The sequence below is a fragment of the Macaca thibetana genome, chromosome 10 (assembly GCF_024542745.1).
Source record: "Macaca thibetana thibetana isolate TM-01 chromosome 10, ASM2454274v1, whole genome shotgun sequence".
NCBI classification, from domain to species: domain Eukaryota; kingdom Metazoa; phylum Chordata; class Mammalia; order Primates; family Cercopithecidae; genus Macaca; species Macaca thibetana.
This window is the reverse complement of record NC_065587.1, coordinates 3,767,090-3,786,044: the sequence shown is the minus strand read 5'-3', so window position 1 is coordinate 3,786,044 and position 18,955 is coordinate 3,767,090. Positions and strand designations below refer to the sequence as shown.

At 49.4% G+C, this 18,955-nt stretch overlaps 2 protein-coding genes across 4 annotated transcripts in view; one reads left to right on the top strand and one right to left on the bottom strand.

The window, feature by feature from the left end:
• TBC1D22A (TBC1 domain family member 22A) overlaps positions 1 to 18,955 on the top strand; it is a 417,738-nt gene that overhangs the window by 267,492 nt on the left and 131,291 nt on the right. For all 3 annotated transcript variants that reach the window (XM_050805877.1, XM_050805878.1, XM_050805879.1), the window contains one exon: positions 15,310 to 15,437. In XM_050805877.1, the coding sequence (XP_050661834.1) occupies positions 15,310 to 15,437 (128 nt within the window). The remainder of the gene's footprint in view (positions 1 to 15,309; positions 15,438 to 18,955) is intronic.
• The window catches only part of CERK (ceramide kinase), a 461,681-nt gene that overhangs the window by 347,096 nt on the left and 95,630 nt on the right, over positions 1 to 18,955 (bottom strand). The gene's annotated exons all lie outside the window — the stretch shown is intronic.

Here is an 18,955-nt window from a genome sequence, read left to right as displayed (position 1 = left end):
CTGCTAAGTTTGTGGTCATTGGTTACAGAGCAACAGAAAACTAATAAAATGAACAAAGGACAAATAATCCCACAGAGTCCCTATCTCCCTCCTGCTCCAGCGCTGGGATTCAGGGCCTGCTCACTTCGATGCTGCTCTGACATTCCTGGGTCAGGAACTGCCGCCTGCTTGCCACCCTGCCTACTGTTAGCAGGCGCTGCTGGCTGTGGCAAGTGTAGACAGGGCTGAGTGTCTTGTAGTGAGGGTCTCAGAAGGGTCCCACCACCCTTTCCCCTCCACAGGCTGGGCATTTTCCCTCAAATAGAGAAAAGAATACAATCAGGATTAAAAGAAAAATCACAGCCCCAGTTTGTTTAAACTTGATCAGGGAAATGAGCACCAAATGTTGGAAATTTTTCCTATTTCCAGTCAACATTGATGTTGATGATCTCCAAACAAAGACGCCTTCAGGTTTGGTGACAGCCTGTACACCCAATGTTCTAGTTCATGTTTTCAGGGAGCAGACTCACTCTACTGCTTGAATCAACTAAAAGCTGGAAAAAATATGTGAAACGGTGGTTTTTAACATACGGGACATAAGGCAGCCGGGCCATCCCTGGGAGGGAGGAAGAGTGCGGGGTGAGCTCCGTGATTGCCCGAACGCATTGCCTGGAGAGAGTCTTCGGAGCATGGTGTGGGGAGGCATGTGTGGGTCTCCCCGGGTTTAGATAGAGCGGGGAGTCTGGGGAAGCCATGGCAGCTGGGGTTCTTAGGGCTGAGGCTGGGGGAGGAGAAAGCAACTCAGAGAACCAAAGTTCTGCAGGGGTTCCTTTCAGGTATTAAGCTGAGTACTGATCAATACAGAGAGGTGAGGTTGGGGAAGAACCGCTTGAAATGATGAGAAGAGAACAAGCCTCGGAGCCCTTACAGGGTGGAAATTGTGTCTGTTCCCCAAAGCCAGAACGGAAACCTTTAGAAGTCCCCGGCATCAGGCAGGGAACTTAGAAGGGTTTTCCCTCAGTAGTGGTAGTATAGAAACCTAACCTAAATACTACTCTGGCCCAAAGCTTAAAAACAGGATCCTACACAGTTAGTCTGTTCCCAAATGACTTAATTGCATCCTAGCAAAAATTCAAAGATATTTATAGGACTACAAAATTACCAGGTGCCCAACAAGGTAAAAGTCACAATATCTAGCTTTCAAAGGCATTGTCAGGCGTGCACAGAAACGGAAAATATTGCAGATAATGAGAGCAAAAGTCCATCAAAACTGACCCAGAAATGGCACAGATGTTAGACTCGTTAGTTAGGCAGAGTCATTAAAGCAGGTATTATAACTGTGTTTCATATGTTAAAAATCTGGAGAAATAAAGACATGGAAGTAAAGACATGGGAGATATAAAAATGATCCACATTGAACTTACAGAGAGGAAATACCATGTCTTAAATGAAAAGCATACCGTGTGGGATTATCAGCAGATTAGACTTTATACAAGAAAAGATTCGTGAACCTGCCAGCACTGCAATAGAAACTATTCAAAATGAAAGAGAAAAAAACGAACAGAGTCAGTGAACTGTGGGGCATTTTATTTGTTTTTTTGTTTGTTTGTTTGTATGTTTTTTTGAGACGGAGTCTTGCTCTGTCGCCCAGGCTGGAGTGCAGTGGCCGGATTTCAGCTCACTGCAAGCTCCGCCTCCCGGGTTCACGCCATTCTCCTGCCTCAGCCTCCCGAGTAGCTGGGACTACAGGCGCCCGCCACCTCGCCCGGCTAGTTTTTTTTTCGTATTTTTAGTAGAGACGGGGTTTCACCGGGTTAGCCAGGATGGTCTCGATCTCCTGACCTCGTGATCCGCCCGTCTCGGCCTCCCAAAGTGCTGGGATTACAGGCTTGAGCCACCGCGCCCGGCCGAACTGTGGGACATTTTAAATAGCTTTATGTATGTGTAGTCTGTGGTCCACTAAAGGGAGGAAACAGAAAAAACATTGGAAGAAATAATACTTAATTAAAAAAAATTGTATGGAAACTGTAAACCTGTAGAATTGAGGATGTGAATGAATGCCAAACGAGCAGAAAACATGAAGAAAACCAGTCCAAGGCACGTCATAATCCAGTCGCCCAAAACTACTAATATAAAGAAAACATCAGAAGCATCCAGAGAAGAGACACCCTGCATCACAAAGGTAAGCCTGACAGCAGAAATCTCATTGGAAGCATCGAGCCCGGAGACAAGGGAACAGCCTATTTGGACTATTCAAAGAACCACAAACCAGAGAAACCTGTTAACCAGCAAAAGCATCTTTCAGAAATGGAGGCGAAATCCGTGGTGTTTCAGACATATAAAAGCTAAAGGAATTTGTCACCAGGACACCGGGATACCTGCATGACAAGCAATAGGTAAACTTGGAGGTGGAAGGAACATGGTCCTAGATGACGATGTGGATCTGCACAAAGATTGAGGGGTGCCCAGACTGGCAACTCTAGGAATGCATTGAAACCCTTTTTCTAGTTATTGAAGTATCTTCAGAAACAATCAGATGGTTAAAGCAAACACAGTAACAGTGTACTGTGGGTTTTCTAACACACTCTGCAGTGTGATGAAGATGGCAGGAGCACAGGCACCGGCAGGGAGAGATGGAAGTAGATCGTGATAAGGCCCTCACGCTGTGCTGCCTGTGAAGCCGGGTAATCATATCTGGCGGGAAACTGTGGTAAGGCAAGGACACATACCGTAAGCCCTACAGTCGCCGCTAACATCACCAGACAGAGCTATGGCTAATAAGCTAACACAGGAGATAAAGTAGATTATATAAAATACTCAATTAATATAATAGAAGGCTAGAAAAAGGAAAAGTGGAACAGAGAACAGATGGGACAGTTGGGCCACAAATAGTGGTATGACAGGTTCTAACTCGGCCGTATCAGTAAGTGTGTTCAATGCAAATGATCTAAACACTTCAATTAAAAGGCAGATCTTGTCAGATTGGATTAAAATCAACACCCAACTATGTCCTTCACACGAGGGTTCTTTGGACTGAGGGTGGGAGAGGAGAAAGCAACTCAGAACCAAAGCTCTGCAGGGGTTCCTTTCAGGTATTAAGCTGAATATAGTTTCCATACTTTGGGGCATGGTAGCTCAAACCCATAGCCCCAGCACTTTGGGAGACTGATGTAGGAGGATTACTTGAGCCTAGCAGTTTGGGACCAGCTTGGGCAACATAAAGCAATCCCGTCTCTTTTTAAAAAAAATTAGCTGGGCATAGTGTAGTGGCAGACATGTGCCTGTGGGCCTAGCCATGTGGGAGGCTGAGGCGGGAGGATTGCTTGAGCCCAGGAAGTCAAGGCTGCAGTGAGCCGTGATCATGCTGCAGCCTGGGTGACAGAGCAACACCCTGTCCCCTGTCTCAAAATAAAAAAAAAAAAAAAAAAAAAAAGCCCACAAATATGAAGACACACATAGTTTAAATATAAAATGATGGGAAAAGATATTTCATGCTAACACCAATCTAAAGAAGACGGTAATGTCTATATTAATGGCAAACAGATTTCAGAATATACTATCAAGTATCAAGAGGATCATTTCATGATGGAGTGGGTCAGTTAATCAATTGGACATGATTTTAAGTGTTTATGCATCTAATAAGACTGTATCGAAATATACAGCAAAATCAGATAAAAATGCAACAAGAAATGGACAGAGACACGGTCACAGAAGGAGATTTTGATCCCCTCTTTTCAGTAAGTGATAGAACAAGTAGAAAATCAGGATATATGAAGCTTGTCAACAAACTTGACTTAATTAATTTTTATGGAAAATTCCAAGAGTGCACGTTCTTTTTAATTCGGCACATGCAACATTTACCGAGATAGACCATGTGTTGGGCCATTAGAAAAGTCTCAATAAATCTTAAAGGATTCAAGAAAGATGAAGTACTTCTTGTGTTCTCTGAGCACAATGAAATTAAATTAGCAATAATTAGTAAGATACCTGGGAAATCCTAAATATTTCTAAATGAATTAACACACTTTCAAGTAATCCATGGATCGTAGAAGAAACAAAAGGGAAATGAGAAGGTATTTTGAAGTGAATGACAATAAAATCCAACATTTCAAAATTTGTGGGATGCAAAAGAGCAGTACTTAGAAATGTATAGTACTTCCCTTACAGGGAAACCTAGAGCACCAAGCAGTACTTAGAGGTAAACGTATAGTATTGAGTGTGTGAGAAGAGGCTGTGCTTGGAGGGAAACGTATAGTACTGAGTGAGTGAGAATAGGCTGTGCTTTGAGGGGAATGTATAGTACTGAGTGTGTGAGAAGAGGCCGTGCTTAGAAACGTATAGTACTGAGTGTGTGAGAAGAGGCTGTACTTGGAGGGAAACGTATAGCATAGAGTGCATGGCAAGACGGCCGTGCTTAGAGGGAATCATATAGTATTGAGTGTGTGAGAAGATGGCAGTACTTAGAGGGAAACGTGTAGTACTATAGAGAAGTGCAGACTGGTATCCATCGTGAACATAAATGTAAGGATCCTGAACAGATTTTAGTAAATCACATCCAGCAATACACATCCTGATGATGTAGGGTTTATCCTAGAATGTGAGGTTGATTTTCAGTCAGTGTAATTCATTTTTATTAATATATTTAAAAAGAAGAATAAACCCATAAAAATCATCTCTATATATGCAGAAAAAGCATTTGACACAATCCAGTATCCACTCCCAATGAAAACTCTCAGTAAACAAGAATAGAAAGGAACTTTTGAAGCTGGATAAAGAGCATGTTCCATGTTTAAAACTATAGCTGACATTATAGGAAAGGGTGTCAATGGAAAGCTTTACCCCCAAATCAGAAACACGGGACAGTGTTCCTTCCTTCCACTTCTGTCCGGTATGTGTGCTGGAGATTCTGGTGGCAGAAAGACAGAAACATACTTTCATTTATTCGTACATACATACAAGCGTAAGTGGCATCCAGACCAAAAAGGAAGAAGTAAAACTCTCTGCTTTTGCAGACAACATGATCATCTTTTTTGAAAGTCTAATGGCATTTACAAAAAAGCTACTAGAAAGAATAAGAGTTTATTTAGCAAAGGTTCAGGATACAAGATTTACATACAAATTTTTTTTTTTTTTTTTTTTTTGAGACAGAGTCTTGCTCCATTGCCCATGCTGGAGTGCAGTGGCACGATCTCGACTCACTGCAAGCACCAGCCTCCTGGGTTCACGCCATTCTCCTGCCTCAGCCTCCTGAGTAGCTGGGACTACAGGTGCCCGCCAGCATGCATGGCTAATTTTTGTATATTTAGTAGAGACGGGGTTTCACTGTGTCAGCCAGGATGGTCTCGATCTCTTGACCTCGTGATCCACCCGCCTCGGCCTCCCAAAGTGGTGTTTTTATATACTCACAGTAAGAAATGAGAAGTTGAAATTGAATGAACAATACAATTTATAATAGCATGAAAACATGAAATATTTAGTGAAAACACTATGATAAAATATGTAATAGGCCCGTACACTGAAAACTACAAAACAATGCAGAGAGAAATTAAAGATGACCTAATCACGTTCAGAGATCAGAAGACTCAAGAGTATTAAATGTCAGCTCTCACCAAACTGATCGTACATTCTACTCAGTTGCAATCAAGATCCCAACATGCTTTTCTATAGAAATTGACAAGCTGATTTTTAAATTCATATGGAAATACAAAGTCCTTAGAATGCCTAAAACAACACGAAGATGAACAAAGTTGAAGGACTTTGTTCACTGTTTTCTTTTTTTTTGTTCACATTAGCCGATTTCAAGAATTATAAAGCTTCAGTAATCAAAACAGCATGGTGCTGCCATTGAGATAGACAAAGAGATCAATGGAATAGAAGACAGTGCTGAGAAACGGAACCGTGCATATGTGCACAATTATTTCCAAAAAGGTACAAAAGAAATTCAGTGGCAAAGCATCTATTTGTTATGCATATAATCGTTACATATGTTGGGCAAATGAAGAAGTTCCAATTGAAAATTCACGCCGGAGGAAGAAGTTTGAATTCATACTTTGTGCCACGTTAAAAACTTACCTCAAAATGAATCAGAGACCTATGTTTTGTTTAGTTTTTTAAATTTCTTTTTATTTAACTTTTTATTTCTATAGGTTTTTGGTGAACCGGTGGTATTTGGCTACATGAGTAAGTTCTTTAGTGGTGATTGGTGAGATTTTGGTGCAACCATCTCCCGAGTGGTATATACTGAACCCAGTTCGTGGTCGTTTATCCCTCACCAGCTTCCCACCCTTTTCCCCTGAGTCCCCAATGTCCATTGCGTCATTGTCATGCCTTTGAATCCCATGGCTTAGCCTGGTGGGGGTGGGAGACTAGTCTTCTAAGTGAAGTAACTCGGAGACCTATGTTTGAAACCTAAAGCTGTAAAACTTCCGCAAGGAAACACAGAGCATCTGTGTGTGACCTCAAGCTAGGCACACAAGATTTCTGGGAATAATGGCCAAACCCTCAGACATTAAAGATAGCTTGGACAAATAAATCAGACTTTACCAAAATTAGAATCTGCTCTTCAGATGATGCTGTTCTGTTAATATAATGAAAAGACAAGCTAAAGACTGGGCGAGCCTTCCAGAAGTGCGGGTTGTGACAGAGCCTAGGGCCAGGCCCGCCTTCTAGACTCTCCCTGTCTTGTCCAGCCCACTCCTCTTCCCTGGGCAGCTGTCGAACTGCGGGTTCCCTGGCCATGGAGTGTAGTCAGGGCCCCTGGAGCTTCAGGCACCCCGGGAAGTGGCTCTGTCACCTGCATTTTTAAAGGAAGTAAATCAGACTTTCTGTTGCCTCCTCCTATGAAAATGACCCTGCTTTGGAGGGGTTTGCTGAGTAGCTCACAAGCACATCTGTGAAGTGAAAATGATTTAATACCTCGTTGCTTCAATTCCATGTAGCTCTAGAAGAAGTTGTATTTTAGATTATGTTGCTGTCAAAAAAATAGACCTCAATACCTCTCTAGAGATGAAAAGATTGCGTGTTGTGGTGTCAGATAAACACCATTTCTTTACAACCTGCCAGGAGGCTTTATTTCATTCTGCGCTCGTGTTTGCTGAGGTTCTGAGAGTGAGTGGTTGCGTTCCTGTCCCTCGCTCCCTGTCCCTCACGGCCCAGGAATGAACCTAGTGTGACCTCTTTCTGGGGTTGTGCTGGCAGCCACTTCGGTCTCGCTTGCCTGTGCATGCTTAGCTGTGTCTTGGGTCTGACATGTCTTCAGCCCCGTCCTTGTGTTGAGCGTGTGAGAAGACAGTTGTGTGGCACGACCTTGACATTAAATTGAATGGTGGAGAAGTTATCTTGAGGGAATGTGTTTGCAGTTTGGCCTCTGCCTTGCAGTCTGGTTGGATCTCAGCCCTCAGGGCCGTTTGGTGATGGTGGGAGCATTCTGTTTGCCCCCAAATGTGGGACACCACCGCACGATCCTGATGCTAACGTCCCAGAGTTGGTGTCAGACTCTACAAGCTAAGGGCTCAGTCCTCAACAAGACCACCCTCGCTTCAGATGCCAGCCGCACCTCAGTGGTCCGCAGGCCACCTGCATCTCTGCCCAACTGGCTGTAAATTCAGTGGTGTCCATGACTTGCTCAGGTTTGATTATTCATTAGAATGGCTCATGGGACTCAAGAAAGTCAGTGATTATGATTCCAGTTTTATGTACAGGTTGGGAGGACCAGCCAAATGTGGAGAAGCATGGGACGAAATCTGCAAGAGTCCCGGGGACGCAGCGCTTCCATACCCCTCCCCACGGGACCAGGGGACGCAGCGCCTCCATACCCCTCCCCACGGGGCCAGGGGACGCAGCGCCGCCATACCCCTCCCCACGGGGCCAGGGGACGCAGCGCCGCCATACCCCTCCCCACGGGGCCAGGGGACGCAGCGCCGCCATACCCCTCCCCACGGGGCCAGGGGACGCAGCGCCGCCATACCCCTCCCCACGGGGCCAGGGGACGCAGCGCCGCCATACCCCTCCCCACGGGGCCAGGGGACGCAGCGCCGCCATACCCCTCCCCACGGGGCCAGGGTGCTAGCTCTCCTGCCATAGCCATGTGTTCACCAACAAGAAAGCCCCTCAGAGCTTGGTTCATTGCGGTTCATTGCATTGGCCAGATGACTGAAGGGTGCCAAGCTCGGTGGCCAAGCTCCCTCCTCCTTCCTCCCTTCCCCTCACCCAGGCTCACCTGACTCTACAACCTGAGGCCTTAATGTGCTCACTGGTGTCCAGCCCAGACTCGGCTGCTGCCCAGAGGAGACCTGCCAGCAGCCTGGATCTTGGCCAGGGCTCCTGGCTGCCGCTGCTGGGGCAGGGATGGCAGGAGCCCTACCTGTTTGCCTGTAGGGATTTGCCAGTGAGTGTCCCGTGCCGGGAAAGTGGAGTTGTGGGTCCATGATTCTGCTGCTCTTCCTCGAGCCCCATCTCCCTCCCCTGTTCCCTTCCGGCCCAGGCCTGCTGTCCCGTCGGAGGCCTCGGTGAGCGGCCACAGTGCTCTGTCTTGAGCTGTCAGCCCCTGACTGCTTCCCCCACGGAGTGGGCTGGGCCGGGGCTGCTGCTCATCCTGGGTCTGAACCCTTCCCTCCTTCTGCCCACCCTTGGAGTGAGTGGCTCTTGGTGTTCTGGCTGGTGAGTGTGACTGGACCCTGCTTGTTGGGGACCTGGCTTTTCTAGCTGTCCGCGACGTCAGCCAAATGCAAAGGAGAAAGGAGGTGGACTCAGAGCGAGGGGCCTCTTGGTGCGGAGGGGCCCTGCTCACTGTCAGTGGCTCTTGCTTTTGTTCTTTTTTATCTTTTAACCGATTAGAGAATTGAAATCTTCCCCCAAAATCAAAGCCTATTCATGGCTGTCCCGGCCAAAGCGTGATGTATTTGTGTCTGTTTTCGGCTTCGCGCAGGGGGTTGAAAGGTTTTCTTCGTCAGGTGTCTGAGTGTGAGCAATTGTGCTGCTCCTCGGGCCATAAATCTGCGTAGTGTCTGGTCCTGCATAAACAGTGTGTTTTTCATGCCAAGTCAATGGGATACATGTTTTTTCCTTTTTAGCATAAATCCTGGGACACAATGTGTTTGCATAATTTATTTTTATTTTTAATCAAGAAGACAAGATGTTTCAGCAGAATTTTCGGTCTGTGGATCTGCTGTTTAAAGTGCTGAGAAAAGTGTTCAACAAATATTGTGGTTGTTTCTCCAGCTTGCCAATATGACACGTCTCTTCCTGGTGACTTTACAACAATAACATTGCCTTGCCCTGCCACATAAGGGCTTTATGGAAGAACCTTTTCCGCCTGAAATATGACAATAATTACACCTGCCTGCTCATTCACTGTAGGTATACTCTTATTTCCAGTGAAATGGAAATTTCAAATTCAGAATTATTGCCAACCAAATTACCTTTATCAGTGAAAGAGCATCTGCTTGCAATTACTTATAAAATAAGAAAAATGAATCCTTTCGGCGTGTGCATTTGCAGCTTTGATGTGTATAAATTGGAAGTAATGCCTGGAGTTTAGCAGCCCATCCTTCACCGTGCCCAGACGGGAGGAGGCTCACCTGCTGGGGATGCACGTCCAGGGTGTGAGGCCCTGGCTGGCTGCGCCCGCCCCCTTCATGACCCGCTGCCAGAGAAGGCATGGAATCGTGGTAGGTGACCACTTCCGTGTGAAGAAGGACGCTGCCCGGTGCCTTCGGGTTGGATGTCCCATGGGCTTCAGAATCAAGCCGGCTTAGCCAGGCTGTGTTGGGTGACCCAGCGTAGCACTCGCAATGGAGTCCCTCGCTGTGGCCCCCATGGCCTCGTGCTGTACCTGCCGTCACCTCCGGGTGGGCGTGGATTTTGCCTTATCGCTCCTTTCAGGAGTTCAAGCTCCTGTGTTAGGCTGAAGGCACTCAGGACTCAGAGGGCTTGTGATTTGGATGCAGTGCACAGCTTTGTTTTTGCTGTTTGCTGCAGGCTGCTGAGTCCCCGGCGGGCAGAAATAGGCCTTGCCTTCCTAGTAGCTTTGCTTTCAGAGGCAGCCCTGGGAAGTGGAGCCCCCTGGTAAATCTTTCCTTAAGGAATCAATGAAAGAGAAGCCTCTTGTCCTGGAATGGCCTTGCCTGTGCTCTCGTGAGGTTAACACTGTGTCCGGTTTTCTGGTTAATTCCTCGTGACTGGGTGTTCTTGCAGATGTCCTGGGCTTTGCCCTGAGGAGGGTGGGTGGCTGTGCCCAGGGTGCAGGTGCCCAGAGACGCAAGGGTGGGTCCGTGCTTTGCTCTGGCGGGGTCATTTCGAGGGGACAGAGCGGGGCAATCCTCAGGCCCATTTTGACTCGGCCGCCTCGTTGTGTGCACCTTTGGACAGGTCCCCTCACCTACCTCACCTCAGAGGTGCGGGGCCGGGGTCCCCAGGGTCAGGGTGTGAGATGCGTGTCCCCCTTCAGGAGCTGTGCAGTGGGAGTTCTGCGCAGGTCAGCTGGCCGTTGTGCTCTGGCCGGAATGGGCTCCTTCTCCTCAAGTCAGCATCCCTCAGGGAGGGGCTGGGGTCTTGGTGGTCTCTGTGCTTTCCACCCCGCAGTCCCTGCAAGTGGGTTAATTTGTACTCTGTTTAGTTACCACAATGACAGGTGTTCCAGAAATATTGATATGTGTTTAAACTTTCAAGTCTGTTTCTTGCCGGTTTGTGTTGGAAAGGTGTTGCCTTCCCCAAGTGGTCAGCTTCATGGAAGCTCATTGAACAATGACCTTTGTTGAGTAAAAAAATGTGCAAAAGAGCCTTGTTGAGTAAATGGAGTCATTTTCTAAATAGCTGGTTTTACCTGTTCATGAGACTGGAATTCCACTTGTCAGTGCGCTGGGGCAGCAGAGGCTGGTAGCAGCCCGGGCGGACTTCCGCCCTCCGAGGGGCACGGGCAGAGGTCAGGCCTGGCTGGTGGAGCCCCCTCAGGGCTTCGTAGAACTTTCTATTGGTTTAGTTTTGTAGCTGCAGATTAACTTCAGGTTAGAAATGATTCTGGAAGTTCTTTGAGAAGAACGTCATGTTCTAGGGTGTGGCTGGAAAACTCCTCGCTGTTGCCGTGTTGAGAAATAGAAGAGGAGGACGGCCGGGCTAGGAATGTGTCGGTCTTCCAGTTACCTGTTTGCTCTCTGTACTCATTCGTTCATCACAGTCACCTGACAGACACTCACAGACACTCAGTCGTGTGTACTGGGGGCCAGGGAAACAAAGACGACACAGACCTGGACCCACACCTGACCGGCTCACACCCCAGAGTGGGCAGGCGCCCTGAGTGCTTATGCCCCTTTCGTGATAAATGCGTCCATAGAGGTGTGTATAGAACCAAGAAGAGGGGAAGACTCACAGCGTGGGGTGTTTCTGGAAGCATCTAGAAGTTTTGACGTCCAGGTAGCCTCGCACTGGGCAGAGACAGGGGCCCTGGTGGAAGGCTGCCATGAGGGTGAGCCCGGGACCCGGGGAAGCCTGCATGGTGGCCTGGGTGTTGTTGGTCACCTGGTGCCACTGCAGGAGGCACGGCGTTGCAGGGGAGGGCAGCGGTGAAGGCTGAGGAGGGAGTGGGGGTCTGGTGCCTTTCTTAGGCACTCTAACTTCATTCTGGGGGCCAGTGTTTCTTCATCTGTGGGCCATTTGTGGGGATCCTGAGACACCTCCTGGCACCCCCTTTGGTCTCTCCGTCCCCCAATGAGCAGCCGTGAGGTTAAATTCTGCCGGGGCTGCGGCCTCAGGGGCCCCCTGGCCGCACTGCTTTGTTTCCTCTGCTCGCCCTGCTGCCCTTTACTTACGAGACTGTGGGAACCATTTCTTGGTAGTGAAATTAGTTTTATTTTTTAAATAAATGTCTTTAATAAAGCACCAGCGGATTAGAAGGAAGCTGTTAAGTGAGCAACATGCTGGCGCCGCCTCTGGACCTGCACTGTAGCCCTCCCCTCCCTCGGCGTGGAGCTCCTGGAGCGGGTGCCTGAGCCACTGGGACCCGGCCTTCCTGTCTCTGGGAGCCTGCATGGTGCCACATCCTTGTGTGAACTGCCCTCTGAGGTGTTCCCAGTGCGGAGGTGTCACTGGCACGTCAGCATCTTCTCCAGAGTCTCTGACATCCCACCTGGAAGAGTCTGATTGAGAGAGTCGAGATGAGAATCTGTATTTTAACAGCTCCTGTGGTGATGAGGATGAAGAGGAGGGGGAGGAGGAAGATGAAGACACGATGATGTCCAGCCCTGTTTGGGAATCCCTGAGGTCACTGCCAAGCCCACTGCACCCTGGCGTCAGGCCCTCCTCGCCCCCAAAGCAGGCCCATGCGTTCCCTGTCCCTCGGCTACTCTGGGCCTGGCTCCTCAAACGTTTCTAGCCCAACACCTTTCAGAAGTGCTCCACAGCGGGGGAGGCAATCCCTGGCCTACGTGCTGGGGACTTTGGACGATGGAGCTCGAACAGGCCCAGTGCAGAGATGAAATTTCATTGAAATCGCGATTTTATCCTAACAACTCATGATGATAATTGACTTTATGGCGTATTATGCATTGGTTTTGGTTTCAATACACAAATAACATTTTCAGTCGCTCAGAGTAAACTGTACTTGCTGCTTGCGTGTGACCCTCTTTGCTTGCAGCCGACTGTGGCACTGATGCGTCAGGCTCCCCGAGTCATCAGGCACCTGCGTTCCCAGCCACTCATCCACCCAAATGTTCCACCTCTGAAGCTCTCGTGGGGGCAGGGGAGACAGGTGGGCTTGCTAATGAAGACGTGTGGGCGTCTATGGCTAAGTGTGTGTGGTGTGCGCCAGACCTCTTCATAAAGCAAAAAGCAGACCAAACCCCCGCTGTAGCAACTGAGTGTCTGAGCAGATGCCATCTGGAGGAACCGCCCTGCAGGCTGCTCTGCTGCCAGGGACCCCCACCCCCGCCTGCCTCCTGGTCCTGCCTGGCCTGCTTGTACCTGCTCTCTGCAGGCCTGGAGCTCTTGGTGCTCAAGTTTGTTACTGCAGAGGCAGCGCACAGTGGTGTGTGTGCTTGTGGGTGCCTCTGGGTCCAGGCAGCCTCCTGGAGGGCATTCCTTTGGGCCGTGGGCAAGGCAGTCCAGTCTCCCTGGTGACTTTCCCCCAGGCTGGTCCCTGGGGCTCAGAGGGGAGCCCTTGCTGTTCTGCTCCGACAAGTTGTGCAGTTTCCGCAGTTAATTATTCATGTCCTGTTGGAATGAAAGGGAAGCCCAATAGCTCACACAACAGTCCGTTCTCTTTTCTTTTCTTTTATGGGAGAAAAACACAGGGTCTCCCTGTCTCATCCAGGATGGAGTGCAGTGGCGTAATCTCGGCTCACTGCAGCCTCGAACTCCTAGACTCGAGCAATCCTCCTGCCTCAGCCTTCTGAGTAGCTGGGACTACACATGCACGCCACCACGTTTTTCATGTTTTTGTAGAAACAGGGTCTCACTTTGTTGCCCAGGTGGATCTCAAACTCCTGGCTTCAAGCAACCTTCCCACCTCAGCCTCCCAAAGAGCTGGGATTACAGCTATTGTGCCTGGCCACATTCTCTTATCTTTCCACAGGAAAATAATTTCCATAATGAAATCCAAATATGATGTCCTATATCCTCCTCATCCCCCAGATTCTAGGCCTATATAAAATAAATCAAATCCTACTTCCAAAAAACATTCTTTAGCTATCTGAAAATAACTATAATCGCAAGTCTCTTTTAACGAAGCACAATAATTAATTATTCACTGTCGTGTTGGAATGGAGTGTGTGTTGCTGTGTCTACCCCACAGTGTGAACCAAAGCCTCGTCCTGCAGGCATCCCCGACACCCAGCCCTACAGGAGCCCTGCCCCAGCACGTTTGCTGTGGTCAGCTGAGGACAGCAGTGGTTTAGGGGAGGAGGGCGACAGTGAGGACAGAGACAGCAAAGGGACCAGCTCCCATCACAGCAGGGTCCCATCATGAGACCACAGCTGCCCATGCTTTTCTAGGGCCAGCCTAGTGGCGCCTGCTTGGAAACCAGCCACTGTCCTTAGGTGAGGGCAGCTCCCAGTCCTGTGGCCCTGAAGTCCAGGCCGGCACTCGCGTGTCCTGGCAGAGCTCCTGGTCCATCAGGTGGAGGGCATTGCAGGATGGACCCTCCTGTTCCTCTTCCCCCTGCTTCTCGCTTGTTGCTGAAATATTGCAAGTTACCAGGGACTTGAGTAAAACAAACCAGTAAACAGAACAGTAGCTTTTCTCTGGCATTTGTTTATATGCCGTTTCTAGAACTTTCTTTGAGGGAATGGCGATCCCTGTGAAGTGTTTCCGGGTCACTTCTCAGGACAAGCCAGGGTCAGGTAAGCGTGGCGAGAAGGAAGGTGTAACTTGGAAGTAGGGTAAGGAAGTGAGCTGCAGAAGGAAGGCTCTCAGCTGCCCTCGGGTGCACCTGCATTTTAAAAACCAAGGATCCACTATCCGGCTCAGTTGGGCAATAATTAGTAATGATTGTTTGTTTTTATAAAGCAGTAACCGTTCTTCTAGGCCCTTTAGAGTAGGACTTCATGGACAGAACATTGGAAAGAGGAGCATAGGCACCATGATTGCCGGGATTTTGCCTCCAGGAGTGACACCTCCAGGACTCTGCAGGGGATGAGGCAGGGAGCACAGGGTCTGAGCTCAGGCTGCAAATCTGCCGCCCACTGCAGCTTGATGAGAGGGGAGCTCCTGGGGCTGGTGCGGGCGTGTGCTTCTGGGAGCGATGCTTGGTAAAGCCTGCCTCTTTCCAGAGGCCCAGCTGTCTTCAGGGGTGTCCCCATCCTGGAATCGAGGGGTGCCCTCCACCTGGCCTGCAGGCCTCATGTCCCACTTGCTCACTCAACAGTCGGGTCCAGGCATAGGTGGAGCATTTCCCTGGACAAGATTGGGCCCCTCTTGAGGAGCTGGCAAGCTCATCTCCTCTCTCTCTCTAAGCTCCCCCGGGACACCAGCCTGGGTCTGTGGAGCTTGTGTGGGGCGGGGAAAGAGCGTCTATCTGTGGAGCCCCACGGTGTGGGTGTCAACCCAAGTCCCCTCCCCCCATCTTCCTGGGTGTTAGGGCGTGACGCGCCCGGACGTGGCCATGATTATAATCATCACATCAGCAGCACCATCAGCTTTCACTTTCTTGTAGGAAGAGAGAGCCGTAGTCTCCCGTTAATAGAATTAGTTCTTTGCTCCTTAGGGGTTGTTGCTTGGGATTCCCTGTTGGAGTGGGGTTCTGGGGCGGGCACAGGGCCTTGGGGGCACCAGTGACCTGGCTGCCAGTGCCTCCAGAGGGCACCCCTGACAGCCTTGGGGCCTGTGTTTGTTTTGTGCAGAGCAAGTGCACCGGCACCTGGACCAGCACGAGGTGAGATACCTGCAGTTTGCCTTCCGCTGGATGAACAACCTGCTGATGAGGGAGGTGCCCCTGCGTTGCACCATCCGCCTGTGGGACACCTACCAGGTGAGCTCTCCTTCCGCCCTCCGCCACGGGGATGCCAGGAGCCGGGCCGCTTCCTGTCGCCTTCTGCCCTGGGCCTGTGTGCTGCGTTCGATTGTGCCCTCAAAACGCTCTCTCCATTGCAATGTGGTCTTTAAAAAGTATACTCCTGGCCGGGCATGGTGGCTCATGCCTGTAATCTTAGCACTTTGGGAGGCCAAGGTGGGTGGATTGCCTGAGCTCAGGAGTTCAAGACCAATCATGGGCAACATGGCGAAACCCCGTCTCTACTAAAAACACAAAAAATTAGCTGGGTGTGGTGGCACACGCCTGTATTCTTAGTTACTCAGAGGCTGAGGCATGAGAATTGCTTGAACCTGGGAGGCAGAGGTTGCAGGGAGCCGAGATTGCACCACTGCACTCCAGCCTGGGTGGCAGAGTGAGACTCCATCTGAAAAAATAAATAAGTAAAAATAAAAAGTGTATTCCTGGCATGTTTTTTATCTGAGGAGATGTAAAACAGGGAAAAGAACTTCAGGCCGTTCTCTTTGTGGCTGAGTTTCATTCTGCCTGCACGGTGACAGCAGCCTTGAACGCGCTGGGAAGTTACATTCTGAGCAGTGTGCTAGGAGGATGCCAGGGATGCCGGTGACTCTGCTGTGAGTTTGAGCCGCATCTGCCAAAAAATTCACGCTCGGGACTCACACCTTGTCTATATTTTGAGTTACGTCTAATAAAGATTTTTAAAAAATCACAGATTCAGTGTGCTATGAAATTTTCTACTCTTCACCAGTTCTGATGAAATTCAGTTCTTCAGGAGATTGAGTTTTCTGGAACAAGCCACTTCTGTTCCCTTGAGTGTCCCATCACTTATTCTAGCACCTTTTCATTTTGTTTGAGATGTTTGCTGAAGCAGAGGCGGTGCTGTGGGGGGTTCCTGCGCCAGCCTCTCATCATCGGTTACAAATAGCAGGCACCATTATGTGGGATCGGGAATCCAATCTCTACAGAGCGCGAAAGAAAGACGCGTATGGCTGGTTTTCATCCTGGCACCTCAAGAGCCAGGCTTTCTACTGCAGTGAGCACAGCCCTTCGTGCGCTGTGTGTTCGGGCTTTGCAGGGGGCAGCCGCCCTTGGAGTTGATGCTGGGCGTTTCTGGAAAGGAGAGCTCTAGGCGGGAGGCTTTTTCTGAGGCTGCTTCGGTCCCAGGCACTGCTTCGGGTCCCAACTTTGGTGCCTTGCCCGTGGAGGTGGGGAGGGCTGGGGGTCCCAGAGCTGCTAGGAAGGGCCTGGGGGGTCTTTCTGACCAGCTGCTCCCCACAGGGCCTCAGGCTAGATGCATTCTTCCCACAGAACGGGGTGCCTGCTGGGCCTCCGTGCTGTCCAGTCTCCTATTCTGAGCCTGTTTTCGTATGAGTCCTCTAGAACGATGCCCCAGAGCTTTGTTCCTGACGCCGGTTGCTGGTCAGTGTGCCCCTTGGTGGCTGTGAGTGTGTCGTGACTCTGAAGGCCTGCATTTTGACTTTGCTTTTCCTTCATGCCGCTTGTCTGGTCTAATGATCTCACTATGGAAATTATCACCAGTCAGCAGCCTGTCATTCGTGTCTGCGACTTGGGTTTTGCTCTTCGAAGTGTTTGGCAGCTACAGAGTTTCTGGCCAGCAGCATTTGCTGGGACATAAAGCCTTACCTTGGGCTGTTTGGTTAAAGTAGCTGTCAGTCTAGTGCTATTGATCAGCTGTCTGTAATATTACAGGAAACAAAACTTAATATCCTGTAAATTGCAAATGCTCTCCATTTTTGTGATTGGTTAGGTTGTTTGAGACCCAGACTTCTCTCATTAAACACAGAGCTCCTTGTAATACTGTCCCCATTATGAATAAATTAGTTATTAAGTCAGTCGCATTTTTGAGGAGCCAGAAAATGGATCGGCTTGCCCACGGTTCTGCACCACCTCCCTAAAACTCCTAATAGGTATTAAAACTTTAAGCACAATTGTGGCATCTTTATTGCGTTAATTTTCTTGAAATTAAATTTTGTCATGAATTGACTCATTTGTACCAGGGACTCATTCTCGAACTGACAGTACCCTGGTTATAAAACCTCTTCATATCTTAAAAATTGAGGGTATTTCTATTTTACAGGGCCAAGTAACCATGAAATTGTATTGCATCTTTTGGCAATGAAAATACATAGTAATCATAGGAAAGCAATCGGGTGATTACTCTCCCCTAAACTGGGGTGTTTATTAGCTGAGCTATTACAGGTTTCAGTTACTCTTTAACCCCTTACAAGGTAGCTTAAAATCCTCTTGGGACATGTGTCAATAAAAGGTTGTTTATAAGCACCTGTACTGTCCCAGGCCCTGAAATAGATAGTTCATAAAAACGAATGGGCCGGGTGCGGTGGCTCAAGTCTGTAATCCCAGCACTTTGGGAGGCCGAGGCGGGCGGATCATGAGGTCAGGAGATCGAGACCGTCCTGGCTAACATGGTGAAACCCCATCTCTACTAAAAATACAAAAAAATGAGCCAGGTGTGGTGGCGGGCGCCTGTAGTCCAGCTACTCGGGAGGCTGAGGCAGGAGAATGGCATGAACCCAGGAGGCGGAGCTTGCAGTGAGCCAAGATCGCATCACTGCACTCCAGCCTGGGTGACAGAGCGAGACTCCATCTCAAAAAACAAAACAAAACAAAACAAAACAAACAAAAAACCCAAAAAACAAATGAGGGGCATTGTCATGAGGGTGACAAAAGGCATGGAAGAAAAGCCGATGATGCAGAGAGCCCAGATGGAAGAGAATTGCCCTGCTCCCCCAGGGGTCGCGTGCTCCCTCATGGATGCATGCAGTGGCCGGGGGGGAAGCCACGGGTGGGCGAGGCAGTCCCAGCTCCTCGAAGAACCCCGGGCCCATGAGAGCCAGTTTTGGGGTCCTCTGTAAAACATGGATGCCACTTTCCCTTTTGCCCCCATTTTTGGACAGCAGAAAAGACGCACCCCACCCTCTAGAACCAGACCCCACTCAGCAGATCTCTGGATCTCTGTTGCCTTCAGCAACTCAGCTGAGTAGGCTCCCTGGGCAGCTGTGGCCCTACCGGGGAATGTGGTTCTGGTGGAGCCGTGAGTCATTTGTGCAGAGATGGCAGCTCCCACCTCCCATCAGCGAGGAGAGTTGCAGGGCCTCAGCGTGTGGTTGTATTAGTCTGCTCTTGCACTGCTGTAAAGAAACACCTGGCCGGGCCCGGCGGCTCACGCCGTAATCCTAGCGCTTTGGGAGGCCGAGGGGTGTGGATCATGAGGTCAGGAGATCAAGACCATCCTGGCTAACACGGCGAAACCCCATCTCTACTAAAAAAAAATAGAAAAAAAAATTAGCCAGGTGTGGTGGCGGGCGCCTGTAGTCCCAACTACTCGGGAGGCTGAGGCAGGAGAATGGCGTGAACCCGGGAGGCGGAGCTTGCAGTGAGCCGAGATGGCACCACTGCACTCTACCCTGGGCGACAGAGCGAGACTCCATCTCAAAAAAACCCACAAAAAAACAACC